Source organism: Lissotriton vulgaris, chromosome 3_2, assembly GCF_964263255.1.
Source record: "Lissotriton vulgaris chromosome 3_2, aLisVul1.2, whole genome shotgun sequence".
Classification (NCBI taxonomy): Eukaryota; Metazoa; Chordata; class Amphibia; order Caudata; family Salamandridae; genus Lissotriton; species Lissotriton vulgaris.
This window is the reverse complement of record NC_141690.1, coordinates 105,244,406-105,269,890: the sequence shown is the minus strand read 5'-3', so window position 1 is coordinate 105,269,890 and position 25,485 is coordinate 105,244,406. Positions and strand designations below refer to the sequence as shown.

General features: G+C 45.1%; 1 protein-coding gene across 1 annotated transcript in view; it reads left to right on the top strand.

Moving 5' to 3' along the window:
• The first annotated feature begins 2,714 nt into the window (after window positions 1-2,714).
• CLRN2 (clarin 2) overlaps window positions 2,715-25,485 on the top strand; it is a 112,621-nt gene continuing 89,850 nt past the window's right edge. Inside the window, exon 1 of the mRNA XM_086964056.1 lies at window positions 2,715-3,219. Within this exon, the coding sequence (XP_086820182.1) occupies window positions 2,967-3,219 (253 nt within the window). The 5' untranslated portion in view covers window positions 2,715-2,966. The remainder of the gene's footprint in view (window positions 3,220-25,485) is intronic.

Sequence of the window (25,485 nt, the reverse complement as noted above, 5' to 3'; positions counted from 1 at the left end):
GGGAACAGTAAATATTCAAAAGTCCACACCATCCAAAGAAATCCACTGGAACGAGGACTATTCGTAAGTATTGTTTCAAGCTTTGAAGGATCCAATTCAAGTAACACAGAACATCCTTATAAGGGGCACATCTCTCTATGCCCACAAGGTTGTAATACACCTCAAACATAGAAATCATGTTGGCCTTCAAAGAAAGGCAACGAAACCTGCACCACGATCCACTATACAGGAATCCTAACTTTACTACTACTAAATCCCTTTTGTGAATACTGAAAGTCGTAAAGTTAGGATTTTGTCTCAGTTTAGTAGGAGTAAAGTTAGGAATCCTAACTTTACTACTACTAAATGCCTTCTGTGAATACCAAAAGTCGTAAGTTTAGGATTTTGTTCCAGATTACTTTAGTGAATTGGGCCCATATCTCTCCAATGCTGGGCAGGATGAGGCTGCCGGTACTCCAATATGCAGATGATACTGTAATAATGGACAACACTAGAGTTGCCCTTCAGAGGACCTTGAATGTGCTGGATTGTTTCAACCAAGATAACCACTTACTGGTCAATCAGGGGAAGACCAAGGTAATGGTGTTTGGGAAACACCAGTACAAAAAGCAAGACCATTGGTTCATTGGAGATCTGCGAATCGACAAGAGAAGCAGCTTATAGCTGCCTTGGGGTCTGGCTCTCAGAAAGGGCCGATCAAATATTCATCTAAAACCTCTCAAAACCACGGCCAACAAAGTCACCTATCTGCTCAGAAAACTTAGCCATCATTTGCTAAGTCCAACAGCTGAGCTGATATTTACAGTTTTAAGAGCAAAACTGCTTCCTGCCATCAGTTATGGTCATCTGGCCTTTCGCGGAGAGCTGGACAAGTTTCTAAACACTAATCAAATTAAGTCATACAAATCAGTGCTGCAAATTCCACGAGCAGCAGGGAAATCAAGGTTAAGATTAGAGCTCTCCTTTGGAGGCCGGACCTGATATGTCAGGGGGACCTGATAAAGTTATACCTTAAGACCTTCAGGGATTTGAAAGACTCACTTAGATATCAACTAGGGTCCTTCCTCGAGGAGACAGGTACAGCCTGACAAAACAGCCTCGGCCAGGCCATTACAAACTTAAGGATAGAGGCAGCAAGCCTACAACTATCTGAAATTACTGAAATTACTGAATCCTCTTGAAAGAAAGCGGTGAATAAGCAGGTCCTGGAAATATCATTTGCTCTAGATATCGAATCCCTCAACCCTAGTTGAGATCCCAGATCCTAGGGGTGACGGGTACATGTTTTGGCCTCCTCAAGACGCTGCAGAGGTTTTTACCGCTTCTGTCTGAGGAACACAGGAAGCTGACTGTGCAGGCTCTGATAGGCTCTAGATTGGATTACTCCAACGTCATCTACCTGGGCCTGCCAGAGTATCTGCTGCAGCGGCTCCAAGTTGTGCAGAATGCAGCCGCGAGGGCCATTTATGGCCTAAACTGGCTAACCAGCGCTGCTGGTCTTTTGCAGACCCTACATTGGCTGCCTATCCGTAAACGGATTGCTTTCAAGGCATTAACTTTGGCCTACAAAGCTCTTCATGCTGTGGGAGCTAAGTATCTCCAAAGGAGACTCGCCTTTTACCACCCTGCCCGCTCTCTCAGATCAGAATCTCTGTTTCTGGCGGCTGTGCCGTGCGTAAAGAGAGCTCGCATTGGAGGCCACTCCTTTGGACTGCTGGCGCCACAGCTGTGGAACACCTTGCCGCTGACACTCCGTGGATCTACTAGTTTACTCGCATTCAGGAAAGGCCTTAAAACCTGGCTGTTTGCCCTTTAGGTTGTTTTCTTTCTTTTTCTGTTCTGCTTTCCACTTTGTTTTTATTACTGTGTTATGTTATTCTGCCGTAGGTCTCATTATTAAAGCGCCGGGACACTCTTTTTGAGTAGCCGTGCGCTATATAAAAATAAATATAACATAACATAACATAACTAGTCCGCTCACAGAGCCACTGGGCAATTCATACATTTTGGGAAAGGTTCAGAGCTGTGCTAAATCTAACACACTCTGCCAAGCATGTATGTGCGTTGGGCGCACCTTGTTTGGGGCATGTGTTCAAACCTTACGCACTTCAACCTACCTCTCCCACATACAACATACAACACCCTTCCTACCACATACTTCGCACATTGTACGGGGAACCAATGGAAAAAGGAGCGCTTGGCGGCCTTGTCGAAGACATGAAGCGCTGTACCGGTGCTCCAGTATAACACATATTCTCAGGGTGGCAGCAGAATGGCAAGCTGGTAATGACGTAGGCACCATGCTGCACCAGCTCTCTAATTGTCCTCTTTGGGCAGGCGGGCATGACGTGTCGCCCATTCAGCTGCTGTTGAGACCAGGCATCATTTTGCAATTTTATGAGCATCTTGCAGTGGTTTGACAGTGGTGACATTAAGAAAGCGTTCTGGAGTCACCCATGCATAGATGTTCCATACAGTTTCGCTGTCACTAAAATTCATGTTCCCAATTTTCAATTTCCTTTTCTGCGCCTGTAAATATTTGGGACATTCTAATCTGCGTGACACCCTGAGAGGCAGCGAGATTGTGTTTACGTACCTCGTGCCCCACAAGGAATAGCTGTAATCCGAGCGTCTGACAGCGCAGGCAATGAAGCCGCCAAGTGAAACAGTAGTGGCGCAGAAGAGATGGGGTTACACTACGCCCTGGTGGAAGCCGCTGCGCGCTGTTATTTTCTGACAGGGTTTTCTTGCCCCAGCGACGCAGGACGTCATCCTAGCAGCATTTTTCTTCGAACTGGATATACCCCTGTTTTAACTTCTCCTTCTCTAGTTTTAAAGACATGGGTTTGAAAACGGCATATTTCGAGAAATTGGCATCTTGTGTTTGTCCCGCTCAGCACCGCCGCAGTGTTTGCGAACACCCTTGCCCCACAGCAGCCTGAACATGATCTCCTGAAACGCCTAGGATGCCGGGCTGTTTCAAAAAGACCCTGTTTTCTTTGGTTTCGGCTTTAAGTTTTGCCTCTTTTCTGACCATAACTGTTGCTATGGGAACCCAAAAGTGGATGACTGGGAAAATCCTCTGTCAGACGGGAGTGGACCTGGTCAACGCCTCGGACCCGGAGCTGCACAAGTTTGTTGGAGACATTTATTACGGACTTTTCCAAGGAGGCAAAGTGCGCCAGTGTGGTCTGGGCGGGAGGCGCTCCAAATTCACAAGTAAGTAGAGGTGTGGACTATTTCAGCCCGGAGACGAGCTCTGAGACGCACTTCAGTCGTGCCTTTGTCTGCACCATGTCGTGCTAAATAAATTAGTGCCTTGAGCTCCTTTTACTTGGCGCGTTCGCGGCTCTCAAGTGTAAAAGGCTGGTTGCGTCCCGAGGGGGACTTAATGATGAATGTAATAATTAATGGAAGCCCCTCGTGGATTATAATGGGTAGAAAGAGAGTGGTCTTTGCTTGGATACATACCTGTATGTATATATGCTTGTCGTTACATGTACTGCATTTGGGTTGAATTAATAATTTATACATAAGGCCACCTCATCTGGAGGAATGGATCAATCTTCCTTCATACTGTCCACGCCCGCACACTCTCCTCCCGGACAAGAATTCTATCGCATGACGTTTTTCTAGTACAGGTGTCGCCTCCCTTGCGCTATAGTGTATACATCTGCTTCCAATCCACGAACTTTATTACAGTACCGACCACTGTAAATATAAATCTACAGATGTTCTGATCTTCTTGTGTTCTTACGAAATGCTAACTCTGTGATAACACTGTCAATATAAACAGCAGATGTGATACCTTCATGCAATCTCTCTAACACGCTCTAGCGTTCTCCTTGATTATGTCCAAGCTACAGCAAACCTAAAGAATAAGTGATTAAATATACACAAATATAACCGTGGGGATACTAAGCAAAGAAGCACGTTTTCCAAAGGAGAGAAGGACATGTATAGCGCAAATGCATGCACTATGGCTGGAGGACGTCGACATTCGCCCTATATTCTATCTGTAATATGGAATATATATAGGTATGCATACATAAGAGCAGTGCAAGTGCACGTAGATTCCCTGTGCGACTTTCTCTCTCTTTCATGGCTACTTTCCCCATACATACGAAGGTATGCTTCCCAACAAGAACCACGACCATGGCACAAAGACTCCGATCTGTGGCACAGAAGGGAAACCAGCCAAGAGGTAGCCTACAGTACGCAAAGCTGTCACCAGACGTTGTCAAGGGTGTCCCAGGAACCTCCAAGGCATGGCACTGCGAAAACATTTCACATGGTGACTGACACACAGTCAGGAAACACACTTGAGGCCATGGCTCTGTGCAAGGTATATGCAACATACAGACAATGAGGAGGGTTCCTGAAGAGGGTGGGCGCTGTCAGTGGCTGCACCCCAGTAGAGGCACTGAGGGCCGCTCTCTTGGTAAAGGTTCAAGCTATAGGCAAACAGCGTGATTTAGGCTAGTGAGATCACAGCTTTCCCACTGAAGATGGAATGCATACATCTACTCTGATGGTATATATCAAACTGTCAGGGCCGGGCTCCGCAGGAAACGATTGTAGCAATATGGGTCCACCTCCTGATCTCACCAACACCCCTTTTTATGTACAGGGTGTTCGAGTGATCAAGCGAGGGAAAAAAACAGGAACCAGGAAGGGAAGGAAGGGGTCAGCGGGGAAGGGATAGCTGAAATGAGAAAAATCCACAGGTTAATACACCACTCTTAATCCTACTCTCATTTCATTCTCGCTACCCTCCCTTGATCCTATATTCACCTGAATAACAGAATCCCACAACTTCACTCTGTGAGTAGCACCTCGTACTATCTCGTTTAAAACAGCCCCTACATGAAACAAAGACACAGGTTAATGTTCTGGCCAACAATATTCCTACTAAGCATAATGGAGATCACACCACAGCACACACCTACCCTCCTGGTTTGTTTGAAATGTGATAACGTGAAGTATTCCCAATAGTATTTTTTCCACTCTTTCAGAAGTAGATTCAATCGCAAATCATAAGTGCTTAGTTCCCAAAAAACGTGCTCCAAAGTAAAGTATTCAATACAAGCTGCCAAAACCAGCACACGGTATGATGTAGCTTCCTACTACCATCATCCGCGAGACAGTCAAACAGGAAGTTCAACTCCACCTCCGTTTACTATCAGACAAAGTTCCAAGAACGCCAAGAAACGGTAGAATGTAGGGCGCTACCCCACTATCCTCCGCTCTAGGGGAAACAGATGATATTTCCTTCCTGTAACCCCGGATCGCCACCACACTGTTATCTTCTTACCTAGGCACTCCGTGCTAGTAATGAAGAGATCGAGCACAATCACAGCGAGCCCGCTGAGATTTCCTATAGCGTCCCCTCCGTTCTTCCTGCTCCGGAAAACACAAGACACCGGCAAGGAGAGCAGCTGTTTTGGCACAGTCCGCCCTTAGATACCTGACGTCCCTGTATGAACAGCGTTCACACAGCTGAGGGAACTTCCTATTTCCAAGTTAACCAGGTCCTCAGAAGTCGCTTCGGAATACCGCGACACAGCCTTCTTTCAGGAACACTCTGGCAATAATAACAAATTACGTGCAACGTCTCTATGCCACGCCCCCTCTTTTATTCCCCTCTGTAACACCGGGAATTCTGGGAGATGTAGTTTTAAATGCTAGGCAGGCGCGCTGATGATCGTAAAACCTGACAGTATGTCCCCGTCCCTAGCGCCTCCTAGGACCAGGCTTATCCGGACAACGCTGATGGAAAGATCTCACCGCCCTGGGGGCGTGGACATTTGACCAGGGCTCCCAGGAGTCATCCTCTGCAGTGTACCCCTTCCAAGAAACCAGGTACCACAGAACTCCTCGGCGTATCTTTGAATCTCTGATACTCCTAACCTCATACTCCACACTCCCCTTGCTCATCACCGGCGGGGGAACCGCCCTTTTTGATGCCAAAGCTGGTTTCAACAATTGAACATGAAACACGGGGTGTATCCGCAACGATCCGGGCAACTTGAGCTTATAAGCCACAGGGTTGATTCGTTTAACAATTTGATAGGGGCCAATGTAGCGGGGGTGAAAAACACTACGCAACTTAAATCGGATATTTTTTGTTGACAGCCAGACCCTATCGCCCACAGCATACTGATGACCTTCCACCCTGTGTTTGTCCTCCCATTTCTTATAGGATTCTTTAGCCTTGAGCAAATGAGCCTGCACCCCCTTATGCACCCTCCTCAATAGTCTCACCTGCTCTCTCACAGCAGGTTGATTTTGAACCTCATCTGGAATGTCCACAGGCAGAGTGTGTGCATCAAACCCATAATTAGCTCTAAAGGGAGACATACCCGTCGAGCTGTGCCATGCATTATTATACGCCAGCTCAGCCATCCACAGCAGTTCTACCCAGGACTCATGGGCTTCCTTAGAATAACACCTCAGATATTTTTTCAAAGTTTGATTGAGCCTCTCCGTTTGCCCATCTGTTTGGGGATGAAAGCTGGTAGAAAGAGACACATCAATGTTCAACGCATGACACCACATGCGCCAGAAGCGTGCTATAAACTGAGGCCCTCTGTCGCTGACTATCACCTTAGGTAGGCCATGCAATCTGATTACATGACTGGCCAACAATTGCACCGTTTGACTAGCTGTAGGCAAGTTTTTACAAGGGATGAAATGTCCCATCTTGGTAAGGCTGTCCACCACCACCAGAATGGCATTACATCCTTGATCCATAGGCAGACCCGTCACATAATCCAAGCTGATGTTTAGCCAAGGGCGTCTAGGAGTGGGCATAGGGATCAGTTTACCCGCCTTCCCTGTATTAACCCCTTTTGCTCGGGCACATACATCACACTGCACTACCCACAAGGTAATGTCTTTAACCAGGGAGTCCCACCAGAAATGTCGTTGGACGGTGACAATCGTTTTCCGTATGCCCGGATGTCCAGCCATTGGCCCTTCATGACACCATCGGAATACCTTTTTCTGCAAAAGGATTTCAGGTACATACAAGCGATCATGTTGAAACGGTAATCCCTGTTTCACCTTCCTTGCTGGATTACCATCTGCCCATGCTGGCCATCCCCCAGGATGTTTATGTGTTTTTATCTCCTCCAAAAATGTCTCAGCTCTCACCACACACACCACCTTCTCTGCTGGGATTATTGCCTGTCTTTCCTCTTCCTTAGCCACCACTGGTAAGGTCTGTCTTGATAAAGCATCAGCTTTGCGGTTTTCAGAACCCGGCCTGAAGGTCACCACAAAATTGTATTCCGCGAAGAAGAGCATCCAACGCATTTGTCTCTGCGTCAGATGTCTCGCGGAGGACATATATTGTAGGTTCCTATGATCGGAGTATACCGTGATGACATGACGGGCTCCCCACAAATACTGTCTCCACTCCTGAAATGCCCTTTTTGTAGACAGAAGTTCCTTTTCGGCTATTGTATAGTTGAGTTCAGCCGAACTCAACTTCTTGGACAGATACGCCACCGGGTGCAACTGTCCCGTTTGTTTGTCTCTCTGGGACAACACCGCACCGATGGCCTCATCAGAAGCATCCGCTTCTACCACGAATGGATGTTCCAAATCCGGATGGGCTAAGACTGGTGCAGTAATGAATGCAGTTTTTAACTTCTCAAAAGCCTCCCCCGCCTCACTTGTCCAGGAAAAGGTAACCCCCTTTCTTAGTAGTCTGGTAATGGGAACAGCCACCTGCGAGAACTGTACAATGAATCTACGATAGTAGTTGGCGAAGCCCAAAAAACTCTGGACTTCCCTGACATTCTTAGGAATAGGCCAATCCTGGACTGCTTGTACCTTACGCTCTGACATCTGCAGCCCTCTAGGGTTAAGCATCACCCCTAAGAACTCCACATTGTACACGCTGAACTCGCATTTACTTAGTTTAACATATAGACAGTGTTTTCTTAACTTTTCCAACACCATACACACATGTTCAGAATGACTGGATGTTTCCATAGAGTACACCAAGATGTCATCTATGTATACCACCACGAACAAATCAATATACTCTTTCAGCACATCATTAATGAAAAATTGGAAAGCCGCGGGGGCATTGCATAAACCGAACGGCATGACCAAATACTCATACAACCCATACCGCGTCTTGAAGGCCGTTTTCCACTCATCCCCCTCACGAACTCTGACCAAGTGGTAAGCACCCCGCAAGTCCAATCGGGTATAAATTCTTGCTTCCCTCACTTGGTCGATCAATACAGTAATGAGGGGGAGAGGGTATCGGTTGCGTATTGTGTTTTTATTCAGGACGCGGTAGTCCACACATGCCCGGAGATCCCCATTGGCCTTCGCTATAAAAAAAAGGGGGGAGGCTGCAGGAGATCTAGATGGTCTAATGAAACCCAATTGCACATAATGGTCCAGATACTCTTTCAAATGGTTAGTCTCCGGGACCGACAGTGCATAGACTCGACAGGACGGTATAGTAGCCCCGTCTATCAGGTCAATGCGACAGTCGTATTCCCTATGTGGGGGTAACACCTCAGCTTGACTTTCACTGAAAACGTCCTCGTAGGCTGTATATTCCACCGGAAGTTTCACGTCCTTTTCAGCAGCAGTAGCTACAAGAAACGGACTGGCCAACACTGCTACATGAGAGACTTCACTAGCTATCAAATGCTCTTGACAGAACTCCGGCAGAAAATGTATGGTTCTGGATTTCCAGTCTATCCTGGGATTATGGTATGTCAACCAGGGCATACCCAAGATAATTTCGTACTGTGGGGCTTCTATGATGTTCAATTCCAACATTTCTGAGTGCCTCCCTTCCTCCACCTCTATAGACACCAACATTTCTGCTGTCTTTTCAGTAATGAGACCTGATTTAATCGGTTGCCCATCAACCGCCAATACCTCCTCTGGGCTATCCCTTGGAACCCTTGATAGATCCAACCGAGAGACCAGACCATTATCAATAAAGTTGCCGGTGGCTCCAGAGTCTAACATCACTAAAACCTTATGGGTTCTGTTATCACTTTCGACCAGCATTGTTAGTACCAAATGGGCTTCAGTCTCTGTTATTACATTCGTAGATAAAGATGTCAGCTTCCACTGAAGGGTTCCGTCCTCCCCCATCTGCGGGATTTCCCTACCCTCCACTGCCTTTACTGTGGATGATGCCACAGCCTTCTTGTTTTTATCCCAACTGTTAGCTCCCTTGTTTTTTACTGGGCACTCCCGGACATAATGACCTTTCCTACCACAATACATGCACAACCCTTGGACCCTCCTACTCTCTCTTTCTTCTCTAGACAGGGGTGCCCTTATCGCTCCTATTTCCATGGGTTCGGTTCCTGGTTCGGCTACACTCACAGTTTTGCGTGGAAATCTATCATACCGGTAACTCTCTTTTTCCCATCTTTTCCTATCCCCACCTCTTTCTGACATTCTGCTGTCCAGTCTCAGTGCCAAGTTGATCATGTCGATACATGTGGTGGGCTGGGGATCTATTTGAGCTATCACATCCTTAATCTCTTCCCTGAGTCCTTGATAGAAAAGAGACATTCTCTTCCCTTCCGGCCACTCAGATTCTGCCACTAGGCGATTAAAGGAGGTCAGATACGTGATTAACTCGCCTCTCCCCTGTTTCAACTCCATCAATTCTTTATCAGCACTTAAGGTATTAGCCCTTCTGTCAAACACCTTCTCAAACGCCTTCCTGAACTCATTCCAATCCGAGAGTATAGCATCGTCATTTCTAACCAGAGGAACGGCCCAATTAGCTGCCTCCCCCACAAAATACGAAATGGCAAATGCCACCCTGGAATGGTTATTGGGAAACGCTGCTGGTTTGCAGGAGAAATGAAGCAGCACCTGGGTGAGGAACACCTGAATCTTGCGAGGATCCCCTGAAAAACGCTCTGGGTTGGCCAAAGGAATAGGAGGAGGAACCGTAACCTGGACTTGAGCTGGACCAGAAGAAAAAGGATTTTTAGATAGTTGTTCCACCCTATCCTTCAATGCTACTGCCTCAGCCTTAGATGCTACCAATTCCTGTTGCACCAGTACTAACGCACGCAGTACATCATCTAAGGTGGCCATATCTACCACAATCGAAACCTGCGGAGTATAATTCGTGGGCACGTAATTCTGTCAGGGCCGGGCTCCGCAGGAAACGATTGTAGCAATATGGGTCCACCTCCTGATCTCACCAACACCCCTTTTTATGTACAGGGTGTTCGAGTGATCAAGCGAGGGAAAAAAACAGGAACCAGGAAGGGAAGGAAGGGGTCAGCGGGGAAGGGATAGCTGAAATGAGAAAAATCCACAGGTTAATACACCACTCTTAATCCTACTCTCATTTCATTCTCGCTACCCTCCCTTGATCCTATATTCACCTGAATAACAGAATCCCACAACTTCACTCTGTGAGTAGCACCTCGTACTATCTCGTTTAAAACAGCCCCTACATGAAACAAAGACACAGGTTAATGTTCTGGCCAACAATATTCCTACTAAGCATAATGGAGATCACACCACAGCACACACCTACCCTCCTGGTTTGTTTGAAATGTGATAACGTGAAGTATTCCCAATAGTATTTTTTCCACTCTTTCAGAAGTAGATTCAATCGCAAATCATAAGTGCTTAGTTCCCAAAAAACGTGCTCCAAAGTAAAGTATTCAATACAAGCTGCCAAAACCAGCACACGGTATGATGTAGCTTCCTACTACCATCATCCGCGAGACAGTCAAACAGGAAGTTCAACTCCACCTCCGTTTACTATCAGACAAAGTTCCAAGAATGCCAAGAAACGGTAGAATGTAGGGCGCTACCCCACTATCCTCCGCTCTAGGGGAAACAGATGATATTTCCTTCCTGTAACCCCGGATCGCCACCACACTGTTATCTTCTTACCTAGGCACTCCGTGCTAGTAATGAAGAGATCGAGCACAATCACAGCGAGCCCGCTGAGATTTCCTATAGCGTCCCCTCCGTTCTTCCTGCTCCGGAAAACACAAGACACCGGCAAGGAGAGCAGCTGTTTTGGCACAGTCCGCCCTTAGATACCTGACGTCCCTGTATGAACAGCGTTCACACAGCTGAGGGAACTTCCTATTTCCAAGTTAACCAGGTCCTCAGAAGTCGCTTCGGAATACCGCGACACAGCCTTCTTTCAGGAACACTCTGGCAATAATAACAAATTACGTGCAACGTCTCTATGCCACGCCCCCTCTTTTATTCCCCTCTGTAACACCGGGAATTCTGGGAGATGTAGTTTTAAATGCTAGGCAGGCGCGCTGATGATCGTAAAACCTGACACAAACACATCATTGTGTATATTGTGCAATGGCTGCCCCACACTAGCCAACCATGACAAACACATATTATGACCCCGTCTCCTAAAACGGAATCACCTGTTGGGTCCTTGAGGAAGGCCTGTTTGACAGGAAGCCATGACATGTCCATGTTTTGCACCTGACACCTGAATGTGAAAGGTAAATCCAAAAAGGTAATTTGTAGAGTGTACAACTGCAATTCTCATTGAGATTCACATCCCGCCCATGTACAGGTCAGGTGTGCAGTTACATCACCCGCTGTTGCTTTGGTTATAAACAGACAGCGTCCACTGATGACAAATCAACACCAGTTATCCTCCTGCCCTTACTTCAGTCTAAGAGTGAATCACCCGCTCTTGCTGAATTTCAGCTCCACACTACCGGGCCCGAAGCAACAGTTCTGTCTGAGAGCAAGCGCCATTGCTGCATTTCCCCCCAACTCTATTCGAGAATGACCACTTCATTTGTCAATCACGAGGGGCCACCTTAGGAGTGCCGCATAATCTCAGTTGGTAATTGTGTTACAGGTAAAAGCCCGTGTTTACCAGGGGTGCGGCCACCACACCATTCTGAGCTGTCTTGCTTAGAGTGAGGCATAGAGTGATGAACTGGAGGTTTCATACATGAATTATAGCTGCTTTGCCTTTTTTCGAACGTTGCTTCCCATTCACATTGCACTGTGTGAAAGAGAAATATATCCGATTTACAGTAATTACTTTGAAACTCTGAATCCCAAACCGGACATGAACAGGAGGTTTACACAAAAATAATTTGTAAGCCAGTTGTATTGAGGCATAGTGTGTTGAACAGTCCTATTGTAAACTAGAAAACATTATACTAAAATAATTAATTAAAAAAACAAGGTAATGACGTGATACGGTTCTTAAGGTCTTTTTAAAAGAGAGTTAGCCTTATCTGCAAAATCTAGGATTTATTAGAGCCTTGCTAATGTTGCTTAATCTGTGCTACATAAAAACAAGCATTGGCAAAGCCCGTAGGCTAGACTGTAAATTGTTATGTTAATACTTGTTTCCTTAGACAGGTACCGTGGACGCCTGCTCATCGGCATCAGCGATCTTTAAATGGGTATGTTCAAAGATAATAAATGCATTCAGAAATAGTCACAGTGGATGCTTGTGACTCCATGATGGCTGTCTTTGACTGCATCTGTAATATTTGAACAAACCCATTCAGAGATGGCTGCAGTGGAAGTATGCACATCCACAGAGGCCATGGGCATCAATTCACCAAAATGCCAGGGGAAGTGGAAGTTGCATCACATAATCTTTCTTAATCTCAGTGACATCACAATAACTGACATTGCTGAAGTTAAGAAACTCTTAAGAGCACATTTGTATAATAAAACAATTTATTAACAGAGATAAACATCCATTTTATATATCACCTACATTTCAAACATAACGCTGGCATGATAGGAACATTAAACTTTTATATTTTTTATTGCATGAAAAAAATATGTTTGAAGAGGAAAATATAGGACCACTAAAACACAAAATAACACTGGGAAGCGAAATTATGTATACCTCAAACTGTCAGGATTTAATAGTGTCCCTTGTGTATACCTTAAAAAGAAAATGTATTAGAAAATTGCAGAAAGACGCACACAAAAGATTAAAAAGCATTATTGGTTTTGTACATTTGTATTTCTTAATGAAGACCAATGTGAAAAATGTTATTGATAAATTGTTCCTTAGCACTGTTAATTTTGACTAGCATTACTTGTAAAGCATTATTACTCACTAGAGCACATAGGTGAGGATTTTATTCAAATACATAATTTTCTATGTGTGTATAATAAAAAAACCTGCAACATCTTGAATAAAATGTGGACTTCTTATTTCATTTTTTGAAATGTATTCAGCAGAATATACTTAGCACTGCTGTTCACTTATTGGTTTTCCTGATCTTAGAGCTGAATGTCTCAGTTCGCAGCTGGCTGCTGAAGAAAGTACACAGTGCTCATCTCAGCACCAGTTAACTTCTGCTAATTTCTTGTCATTGGCTTTGCCACCTCTTAAGAGAAGGTTTGCAAAGGCAGTGCAAGGGCTCGCAAGGGGCAAGGCAAAGGTCAGAGCTGCTACCCTTGCTGACTCCTAAACAAGGTAATCACAGAGGCCATCTTTGAATGCTTTTGTAATATTTGTACAAACCCATTCAAAGATGGCCACGGTGGATGCATACCCATATGGAGCAGTCGCCTTTCATGGATTTGTTCAGATATTGCAAACCCATTTCTTGGTGACGGCCGTGCATGCTTGCATCTGCACACTCAGGCGCTGACATCTTTAAATGGGTAAAACCTGTTTTAAGAGGGATACCCGCCATTAGCATGTTGAACAAAAACAATTAAAAAAGGAAAATAACATTGTAGAGGGGTGATTGAAAGAGGCGACCATTGGGGACGGGCAGTGGAGCAATTAAGTAGTTGGGTGGTATGTTAAAAAATAACTCATCCTAAAATTAAGTGAAATTGGTCTAAACCATCATACTTATTTTATTAAACATGAGCACATCAAAATTCGTTAAGAAACAAACACTGTTATATGTTTATATAATGGTTCTTACGCCAGATAAAGCATATCTTCTCAAATTGAATACACAAAGGTGAAACAAATAGGCAATGATTAATTTCTAAACTTCTGACCCACTCTGCACGACTGCAGAACATATGTGCAGATCATTCCTTATCTAATGACTATAACCTAGACAAAGGTAGTAGAAAGCCCATACCAGGCCCCAACAAGCTCAAACAAAAAAGTTGACACTATCTAATTAACAAAAGAATCCTTCTCAAGTCAACAGGCAGATCATATAGGTGATATTTCGGGTACGTAACGTAAGCAACGTAGGTACTAGTAATTATGTTAGTTATTACTTTGATGGTGAGGTGTAAAACTTCATTCTAATACAATTATTTCTCCTCCTAATCATGAATATTTGCTTATAATGGTAGATTGACAACATTTCCATAGATATAATGTCCTTAATTTCTAATCTATTTTACCAATACCAGCTGTCCCTGATGCTAAAGTGAGTTGAAACCTAATGCCCTGCATAGGTGTAGATTAGACAATGTCAGCCAAATGAAACGTCTTAGGATGTGGACTTTACATACATATAAGTCCATTCTTTCCAGAAGTCCAAGACACAGAGAATGATAGTAATTTTATGATACAATCAGTGATGATCTATATGCAGTCAAAATGATACTAGATAAGTGGGTCCATATTTTTTTTAAATAAATGTCAAAGTTTGTGGGGAGATACAAATAGATTTACAATATCCAATAATTATATTAAAATATACCTTATTTTGTATCAAAACTGTTAGAAATGGGGATTTCCGGTTGGCTAAGGCTTGCGCCAAAACCAGGCAGAAACCACAATTTTCCGTCAGGGCAAGGAAGTCACCCGCCAAAGATAACCCCTGCTTACCCCCTTGGTAGCTTGGCACGAGCAGTCAGGCTTATCCCAGAGTGAGGTCTAAAGCGTTTGTGCGCGCACCCAGCAACAACACCCAAGGCCCACCACAAAGGAAACTACACACAAGGTTATATATAAAAATAGCCTTTGTATTATACCAAACACATTAGATAATAAACACACAATTTACACTGTGCCACTGGCACGGGCAGAATTTACAGGGGATTATATACATGGGACAGGGCCACATGGACCACTGTCAAGAATAAGCACTTTTAGAACTAGTACTTGGTAGAATTAGCACTTTGTAGGAATAACGCTTAGCACATATAATAACTGTAGCACCAAATAGCAAATGTAGCACACAACCAGTAACCAATGGTAGAAGGTAAGTGCACCCTACGCAATCCTAAACACCTTAGGCGTATATCACGCAGGGAAACATGAACTCACTAGCATAACCTGTACTAGGGCAAACAACCTCCTACGCATAAAAATACATTTAGAGGTATAGGCAAAAAGGCATCACACAGGTAGTAAAAAATCACCGTAGGCAAGTAATCACACATTGGCGCCAAAAACTCACAGAACTGACCCCAGGCCAACCTGGCCTCTCAGGCGTTCATAGGCCCAATGTCCAGAATGTCTGGGCTGGCTGTGCAGGCAGCCAAAGAGAATTGAGCAAGGTTTCCTGGCCTAAACGAAGCAGCTGCCCACTAAGTGCTGGGCAGCTGGAGAACTGAGCCTGGCACCAGCGTGCCTCCTGGCTCTTCTTGGGGGGCTCTCGGTAAATAACTGTGCCTCGATAAACAGATATGGCCCCTTGGAGCCTCGTGGGCTCGATGAAGAGGCTGCCCACTGGGGGAGCGGCCCGCTGCCAACCGGGGCCGCTCTACCCTCAGAAATGCCCCCAAACTGGTGGAGCCTCTCGGGCTCGAATAACAATGCCGCCACTAACGTTGGACAACTACCCCCTTCGTTAGAGTTCCGCTCGGGGACCCGAAATACCAAAATGCCCCCATGCAGGTGGAGCCTCGTGGGCTCTAAATCAAAAAATGTCCCCACACGTTGGGGTGAGCCCCTGCCTCGAGACGCCCGCACTCACCGTTCTCGTGGGATTCCTCTGGTGGTCCTCTGGATGGATCTTTCTCCTTTGAGCAGCGCGGGGCTCTCCTTGGCCGGCGCTGCTCCTGGGGCTTCTGACGGTGATTCCCGGCACCGCTCACCATGTGCCAGGCGGGGCTCTCCCGTTCCTCAGGGGAGCCCTGCTCGAGCCGGCGCTGGCGTCCTCTTTTCTCTTCTCTCTCGCACTGGAGAGCGGGGAGGGCTCCCATCAGCTTCCGGTTTTGGAACAGTACTTCCGGGTCGCGCTAGGCAGCGGCCCGGAGGTAATTCTTCACGCGGCTCGGGCCGCGGCAGTTCAACACGGGGTAGGCACCCGGTTTAAAATACAGAGTCCCTATATAAAAAACACATGGGCACAAGGTCACTGGTGGGGTGGGCACCCGCTAGGATCATAAACCGGCAAAATTGCTGGGCAAAATGCAGGGTGGGCACCTGCTTCGAAAATCAGCAACGGGGGATCCCCATGCCGGGTAATCCCTCAGGACTGGAATCGCAGCTCCGTGCTGCTGTTTCAAAAGAGGGAAGCACAGTACTCCCCAGCACCATAACCAAGCGCTCTCAGGCGCTAGATGCGCAAAAGTCCAGGGCAAGTCCTTTAGAAAGGCAGGGGGGCAAAGGCTGGGCCCAGGGGCCAGCTCACAGGGCCCTCCAGGCAGGGAGGCAGTCCCCAGTGGCGGTCCTCCTGGCGCCAAGCAGCAGCAGGCCCCCCTCAAGCTTGGATCAGGAACAGAACAGTTTGCAAGGGGTCACAGCCCCCTTATATACACATAAATCCATTGTCTAGGCTGCAGGGTGGGGGAAGACCAGTCGCAGCTGGTTTTGGAGCACTCTGTTGTGCTCAGCCCCTCTCCCCATTCACTGAACAGGCTAGGGACAGCAGTCGCACCACAGGGGCGGAGCCACCATTGTGGAGGGTTAGCCCTGCCCTATTCAGGTCCCAGGTGCACTCCTCCCTCCCATCAATATGCAGATCTCTCCATTCAGCACCGGGCAGACCCATCCTGACTCTTGGAGCCAGGCACACCAGCCAGCTCCAGCCAATCACAAGCCAGATAGTCATTTCACCTTCATTACACAGACATGCTAACTTCTAGAAGTGGCACTTCCACACTAGACACATTAAAGCCGCACACATCATCGCGCAGCATTTACTCCCACCAGTCCGCACATACCAAACTCGACCCTGCATTCCCAACACATCAGGAACTAACATGGACACATACATTCCCCATGCATTCCTATGGGAGGGCAGGCCAATCTCACCACACGCACTCAGAGTGCGCACGCACTTTACACTGGGACACAGTGAAAGTGTGCAGAAGCCAAAAACAACTAACAGCAAGTCACATATCAAAGCAAAAAGATTAGGGGTGAACCTACCAGTAGGGCCAAGACCAACAAAAACATATAATATACATTCCATGGATATAGCTTTAAAAACAGGTCCCATAGGAAGTTTTCAATACTCCTTCATTCATCGTTATGAGCATGAATTATTACATATAAGACAATCACAAATATTGACAATCCACACCAAGTATTAGTTCTTCTTCTGAGGCTAAAATGATCAAATACATTGTTTCTTTTTCCTTCTTATCAGATTCAGTTACACAGGGCTTATTACTCGCCGATGTAAGTCCTCCACAATACCCACCGTTTGTGACCTGGAAGCGCTCAATGGTCAATTGTATGTCTACATAGGGAAGGCACGCTCCGACTGTGAAAATACCCCATTGCCACTTACTGGGACACCATCTTAATTGATTTACTGGCTGCCTGTGCAAATGAGTCAATAACAGCAACTAACACTACAGCAGAGGCCTCAGTATTATAGACTGTGGATGTAGGCTGATCCCCCTTTCTTATTTTGTCCCCACACACACCCATTCCATGAAGCTCTTTGTTACAGATATCCCGCACAGCACTTATCAGTCATGGAGGGTGGATAGAGCAGTCTTAGATTGCATAGCTGCACAGTCTGTTGCATTATTGAATTAGAGTTATCATAGTTCAATGTTTTCAAAAGTGTGGATCCGTGTAAAGCACCACGTAAGAAGGTTCATTGCGGGGACTGTCCTGTTGCTGGTTTACTAGGGGCATAGACCTGCACCATTGGACATATGTTTTCTGTCAGTATCCCATGTTTATATTTAACCTATCTTATGGACTCAGCAACACTCAGTCATTGATATGCTACACATGTGCAGATTGCACAATGTGACTTTTGCACTGCACTGCCTTATTGGCCTGTTTTATGTATCCCACTGTATACCATGCGATATAACACTTGAGTATTTTCTGTAATGTGTATCTGGTGAACAACCGATTTTTTTTCAATAAACAGATTCAAACAAAAAGACAGATGCAATTACACATAGATATGCGGTTACTTCGAGATAAATTCAGCAATCTATGAACCTGAGCATATTCATACACTTCTTCAGGGCTGCAACAAAGTGGATTTAGAGGAAGAAAAAAGAAAAGGAAAGAAAAACACAATTTCTTATCAGCTTTACATTAGCACATTAATCACCGCTAATATATAATAATATCACTGAAGTCAGACAGACACATTTGTTCCTTATAACTGATGTTAGAGGTATTAGCCCAAAAACACTGTCTAAATTCCAGATAGAACTATTTTGATGCCCAATCATTATAGATCAAAGTAGGGCAATATTTCGATTTCCTACTTCCAACCTCTTCTCTTAGATAGATGTAGTTAGTAAAATAATCTCTAAATCATTATACAAATATCAGAATGCATATCTACACGTGTAATTTGCTGTGTCCTTTTTCTCTGATTGTAGTTTCCCTTATGTTTAATTTTTATACCCAAATAGTAAATGCACCTAAATACAGATTAAAACAAAGACACAAACAGGAGTATGTGGGGAATTCCTTAATAGTCCAATGTAGGTCTAACAGCTTTTACAGTGGTCACTTTTTACCCTATTGTACTTTCGAAGTGGAATCACAATTCTATGGTGATAGGGGAGCATGGATACTATTTTCTTTATTGATGTGATGAATATACAAAAAGCTCCATGAAACCAGATTTAAAGCATACAATAATTAAAACTTAGTATAATACTAAAAAAATACTTTTTTGTGTAAATACAGAAACCTACATTTCTCTGATAGCGAAGATCTCCCGATAGTAAAATAAAGAAAATATTTAAAAAGTTATAAAACCTGAAAAAATGTGTAACATATTTTATGTGAAAGATTAATATAAATTAATTGTATTTATTTAGTTTAAATGCAGCCCACAATAGAAAAAATACCATGGTACTATTAAGTCAACGTTAAATGAAATATTAAATTAAGTTAAATATGTTAAATGTAATCAAAGTTTTTTTAAGTTTAAATTTAATAAATCCGCCTAGTGTAAACAAATATATATTTTTTATGTATTCATAATTATTAAAAGTGATGTACAAAATTACTTAAAAGTAATTAAATTATATTTAATAAAAAATAATGTTACATTAACTTTTAAATGTAATGGAGGATATTACAATTTTTTAAGCAGTTTAGATATTTTAATTTATTTTAACATTGTTTCATATTGGCTTTTATTTTAGGCCCCTCTTTATATTGATTTCTATTGAGGGTCGAGGGTGTTGCTTGTGTAGTGCTGGACTTACTCCACCTCTGGGCTGGTGTACACTTAATACTGTTTTGGGTCATTTTGGCTGTAGTAACTTTAGCAGTGCAGCTTGTGAATGGCAATGGGCTTACTCTTTTGTGGGTGGGTGCACGTCTCTCCGTAACTCTCTCTAAACCCCTCCATACTCCTCACTTAATCCTTCCCCTTTATTCATAAGTATTCCCTATTTTCCAGCCACTCCCCTCTGTCTCTCACATATTTACTACAAAAACGTATGCATACTAGTGCGAAGACTCTGCAGTCAGGGCAGGAATCTTAGGCCAGAAAAAGATAGGCGAGGAGGAGACCCAACATCTGCAAGTAGGTTTGTGAATAGCATTTAGTAGTATGTTAGTAGTACTATTGAAGTACTTTTAAATGTCCTAAAAATGCAGTTTATGATTAGGCCTATCTGGGCCATATTTAAAAGCTGCTTTGCTTGGTTTTGAGTGGCTCCAAAAATCTGGAGTAACGCAACACAGCTTTATTCTGCCCTGGATAGGCATTCCATGGGCACTGCGTAGTTGTTGCCACAGAATTCCAATGGTTTCTGATGCATTTCCAGATTTACAAGCCCTTGTAAACCTGGGAATGTGCCAAAAAGAAATGCCTCTCCTGGAGAAGCATAACGAGGAGAAGTATCTTTATTTGCGTGCCTCATTATGCAGCACATACAGAAATAGGAAAACACCTCCCAGGATTGTTTTTGTGCAGGAAGGTGTCCCTTCATGCATAAAAACAATCCTGTCTACATCACAGGCACCCTTGTACTATTGTGCAAGGATGCCTGCATTGGCGCCAGGCAGCCCATTGTGCGCCAGGCAGGGGAAAAGTCTTCTAAATACGGCGCATTCCTGCCCTTTCCCAGTGATGCAGCAAGATGACCTGCTGCGCGGCACCACTTTGTCATAAATATGGCCCTCTGTGTTTAAGATTTCCTAATGAAATAATGTTACACAAATAGAATAGCAGTAGCATATTATTTCCAGAGGTGATGGGTAATGAGCTTTACTCTGCCTGCTCAGGTTTTATCTATAAAACAGTTATGGTTATCCAGAGACTTCTGTTTTTCTTGTGAGAACTGATATCATTTCTGTTTTTGATTAAATCATATTAGCTACTACTATCAAATGAACTACCTCTCTTTAGCAATGCCTTGTAGGCACAGCAAACAGTGGGTGCTGTGTGCTGAGCAACCACATAGGGGCATGCTCTCCTCAGGTGCATTACTGTCGGGAGCAGCACTTACAGGTCATCAATTTCTACTATGCCTTCTAGGCGCTGTGCACAAGACGTTGATGCTGGCTATGCCATGTCGGTACATATTGCATGCAATGCCTTGTGCACATTGGCCACATCGCATGGCCCCCATGCAGTGCCCTTGGATACTGTACACTGGAACATTGTCCCCAGAGCATGGCTGAGGGCCTTGCCCATTGTACAGTTTTCGCAGGACTTCACCAAAGATTACTCCCTGTTGGGATTGTAGATTGGAGTAATGCACACAGAGGGTGGTGATCATTCCCTCTAATTAACATTTTGGGTCCGTATGGTATGGCGGTAGCCTGTGGTACCTGCACTGTGGGTTCTGTGGAGAGCGGTACTGCACACAGGGCATGGCCACAGGCATTACTATGGGCAGGATCCAAAGGACATGGCCTGCACGTGCACAGTATCCACACAGTATGGCAGCTGACTATCACCAGCGGATACTATGGATAGGTATACTGTGAAATTGAAATACCCCTGACCATGCCATATATGCAGATCATACAGTCTATTGTGCTCTGTGTGCAGTGAAAACAAAATGGAGTGAACATTCAAAGAATACAAATTCAGAATTTAAAAAATCACTGCAAACAGTTCTCTACTAAGTGCACATTCTATCTAGCAAAACAGAAAAGGTTTTCTGAAAATGTGTCAATCAATCAATCAATTAATATTCTTTATTTCGGAATTTAACAAACTCCATACAAATTCATCTCAGAATGACACAATCAAAATAAATAAAAATCAAAAATATAAACATTACATTAAAGTAGGTAATAAATAAACCACTCCCAGAGTAATGTGATGTATGGCAGCTAAACCACATTTGGGTTCCTCAACAGAAGGTAGGAGATAATAAAAACGAGCACCTACTTACTAACGGACAATCAGTCAAGGAACACATAACTAATTTTGGCTGCATCAGAGAGAAGCTTGCCATGGAATAACAAAAAAAATGATCTGCCACTAACTGTAAAAAGCCTCTGCAATGCAATAGGTCTCACATTTACGCACGTTTGAGCAAATGGCATTGTAAATGACAATGCCTTTTATTTAAGTTTTGGTTTTTGAAACATAAATAAAAAGCATTCTCATTTACAATGCCAATAGCTTAAACTCTAGCAAATGCAAGACCTATTGTTTGCAGGCATCGCTGAGTTGCCCCCTTCTGTCTCCCATGGCCCCTGAAGAGCTACCCGTTTGCTACGAGTTAAATAAACAAGCAGGTGGTCACACCTGCATACGAGAGACCCTCCAGGCCTCCTGTAGTATGAGAAGCTCATTAAAGAAAATAGTGCTTACAGATTAAAGAAGACGTACCGTGTAACAGCCGAAGTAAAAGGGACAGTCCTCATGGGAGGTACAAATAAAGACAAGGCGGTACTAAGGAGGGACTAACAAGCCTAATAACAAATCAGATGCCAGCATTTAAGAAGGGCAACTACACAAGCCAATGTCAAATATGGGCAGAGAGTGGGCGGGGCTTAAAGTACATACTTCAATACAGCATGGCTCACGGAGAAGCGCATGCGCTGCCAGGCTCAACCTAAAAATAGTAGGGCCAGGCAGACTTGATGGAAAGAACCATATTTTTTGAAAAGTGGTAAAATAAAAGCTCTGGGTAGGATCACACAAAATGTACAAAACATTACAAAGTGTAGTGTGTCTTTGACAGAGACAGAATCACAGCTACAAGGACTAAGTTCAACCCAAATGGTGCCCCTTAGCAGAGGCTAACAGCCAATGAAATTGGCTCAGTCTAAACATTATCAGCAGGAGGTTTGGTGTGCGGATCCTAATAAGACAAGGTTCCATCCACAGGACTGTTTTTAGCGCACAGAATGCTCGTACAAATGGATTGAAGATTCCATGCTGCTGGTGTGCTGCTGCAATCATTACGTGCATCCAAGTCTGGTTACATTAGCAGGGTAGGGGTGGGGCCTGTGAAAGAACCCTAAGGGGAACACTTTGATAGCTCTGCCGCAATGTAAAACATGTATGTTGTGCATTGGCATGCACAACATGATAGGCACTGCGCGGTGCCTCCCACCTTGTGGATGCCAATGAAGGGGGTTACCATGGGTAGCCCCCAAGTGCAGCCACCCACCCCCGCACCCTGTCGGCGGCCCGCAATGGGCCCCCAAAGTCATTCTCCGCATGCCTTTCCATGGCTGAGTCTCCGCCATGGAAAGGCATGCCCCACGCACCCATCATAATATGGATGGCGGTGCCTGCAAGGCACCGCTGCCATATTGCGTGCCTTTTCCATCTGGCCGGCAATCCGACTGGCGGAAAAGCGGCAGACGGTCTTTCCGTCTGCCGCGGTACCCCTCACAATACTAAGATGGCAGGGTGTGACACTAGAGCATTTGGCGGGCGGATTGCCGCCGCCGGCCCGGGGGTGGCAATCCGCCCGTGATCCTAATAGCCCCCTTAGTTTTTTAACAGGTCAAAAGCCTACCTTTTCCCTTCACCTAGTGGACAAACATTGAACATCACAACTATGTATGGGGAGGCTTCCGGGGGTAAGTTAATACAACAGGTTTAGTTGGGGCACGGATGCAGGCATATGAAGTGGGCCTAGCAAATGTATTAACCCCACGCTCTGATCACCTTGAAGGGTTTACACTCTGCGCTGGATGTGGTGAGAAAGAAATGCCCTTGCCCCATGATCTACTCAGTCTTGGGTTAAGGCGGACCGTGCTCTCCTCTACTGCGGCCCCACCAAAGTCAACCGGACCAACCAGGATGTCAGTCCCTGGCACATTAGCCGTGGGCTCAGTCATCCCTTGGGGTAGTTCTAGTTCACTAGTAGGCGATAACATTGGTTGCTACTTCAGCAGAAAAGTCATATCGTACACAGCGCTCTCCACTGCCCAACTCCTGCCTAAGAGCCAGGAGTATAAGACAGCCAGTTGCTGGCCGACTGGAAGGTCAAGGGTTTTTTTGGATCTCCACTTGAGCTGCTTAGAAATGCCCAGCTTGGAGCTGAAATTGATGAACGTGGATGGGGAGTTAGGAGTTACTGACTTTAACTGCCTGGGGGCTAGCAGCCAGCACTCTGCTGAAGGATTTGTCTTATTATGGGTACTTCCATGGGATGATAAATGAACCTCTGCCTCGATAGTCAATAAATTGGTGTCACTGGCCAAGTTCCCAATGCTAAACTTACGAGGAGGCACAATCATACCACCAGCAGACCCGCATGCCCCTGGAGTAAGTAGACCCAGCTCTTCCTCAACTGTGATGATTTCATCAGTCACAGATACCACAGAAAGCTGAAGTTAAAAAGGACATTTTGGAGGATTTGGGGCATAACCTTTTATTTGGTGGCATCAAATTCTGCAATGTAGCAGTAGACTTATGTTTCCTCATCTTTGGCAGGAATCCTGGAGTGGGGAAAGAGGCATGGGGTGCCGATGGGCTTGTCTTGGTCTGGTCTTCACTCGTGCACACCCTGGGCATTCTTCACACTGCAGAAGACCGCTTGTTGTTTTATAACACCTCCCTTTGTTTCTCCCTGTCATCAGCCACCAGGTCACCTAAACATAAAATTGTGCCAGGGGCCCCAATTTAACCCTTTATATAACTTAGGTTATATTGGCCTATGTATATAGCCCAAATCAAAATGGCCGTTCTTGGATTGCGCCACCCTCCCAATCTGCCCGGGGGCAGACCTCCTTGTGGTCAGCTGCCTCTCAAAGCCCCCTTGTCTTGTGCCTCAGCAGTTCTCTGGGGCCTGAAGTCCTGGACAAAGGAGGTCACCAATGCAAAGCAGAAATCCAATGCTATGGGAGAGCGCTTTTTGTTTTTTTAGCACCTACCCCTCTTCTGGGTTCCCATAGCACTCTAGGGCCTGAGGTCCTAAGGTCCTGGGTGAAGAAGATCACCAATGCACAGCAGAAATCCCACGCTGCGGGAGTGCACACGTTGTTTTATAGCCCCCCCCCCCCCCCACCTCCTGGGCACCACCAGCACTCTGGGGCCTGAAGTAGTGGGCGAAGAAGGCCACCAATGCACAGCAGAATTCCCACACTGCAGGAGAGAGATTGTTGATTTAAAGCACCATCCTCCCTTCTGGGCCCACTTCAGCACTCTGGGGCCTGAAGTCCTGGATTAAGAAGGCCACCAATGCACAGCAGAAATGCAGCACTGCTAGAGAGAGCTTATTGTTTTATAGCACCTTCCCCTGTCCTGGGCCACAGTAGCACTGTGGGGCCTGAAGTCCTGTGAAAAGAAGACCACCAATGTATGGCAGAAACACAGCGGGAGAGCGTTTCTTGTCTTTTAGTGCCTCCCCCTCACGAGCCCCCACAGCACTCCGGGGCCTGAAATCCAATCCTGGGCAGAGAAGGCCACCAATGCATGGCAAAAATCCTCCTGAAAATATGTCATTTGAGGAATATCATAGTTATGAGTCAAACCCTCAAATCTCTTGAAAATCACCTGTTATAGTATGCTATAAACCATTCTCACTGCACTTGCTGTGATCACACAAGGCAACACTGGTAACATCGCAAAAGCTATCATTGATATTACACATCAGCAATCACATCTTTGATGGGATCTCTAATTTCAGAAATGACAGGTCTGCAGAACTAAATAGGGTTATAAACTGCCAAGTCCAGTGTAAACTAAGCATAGAAGAAAATGTTGC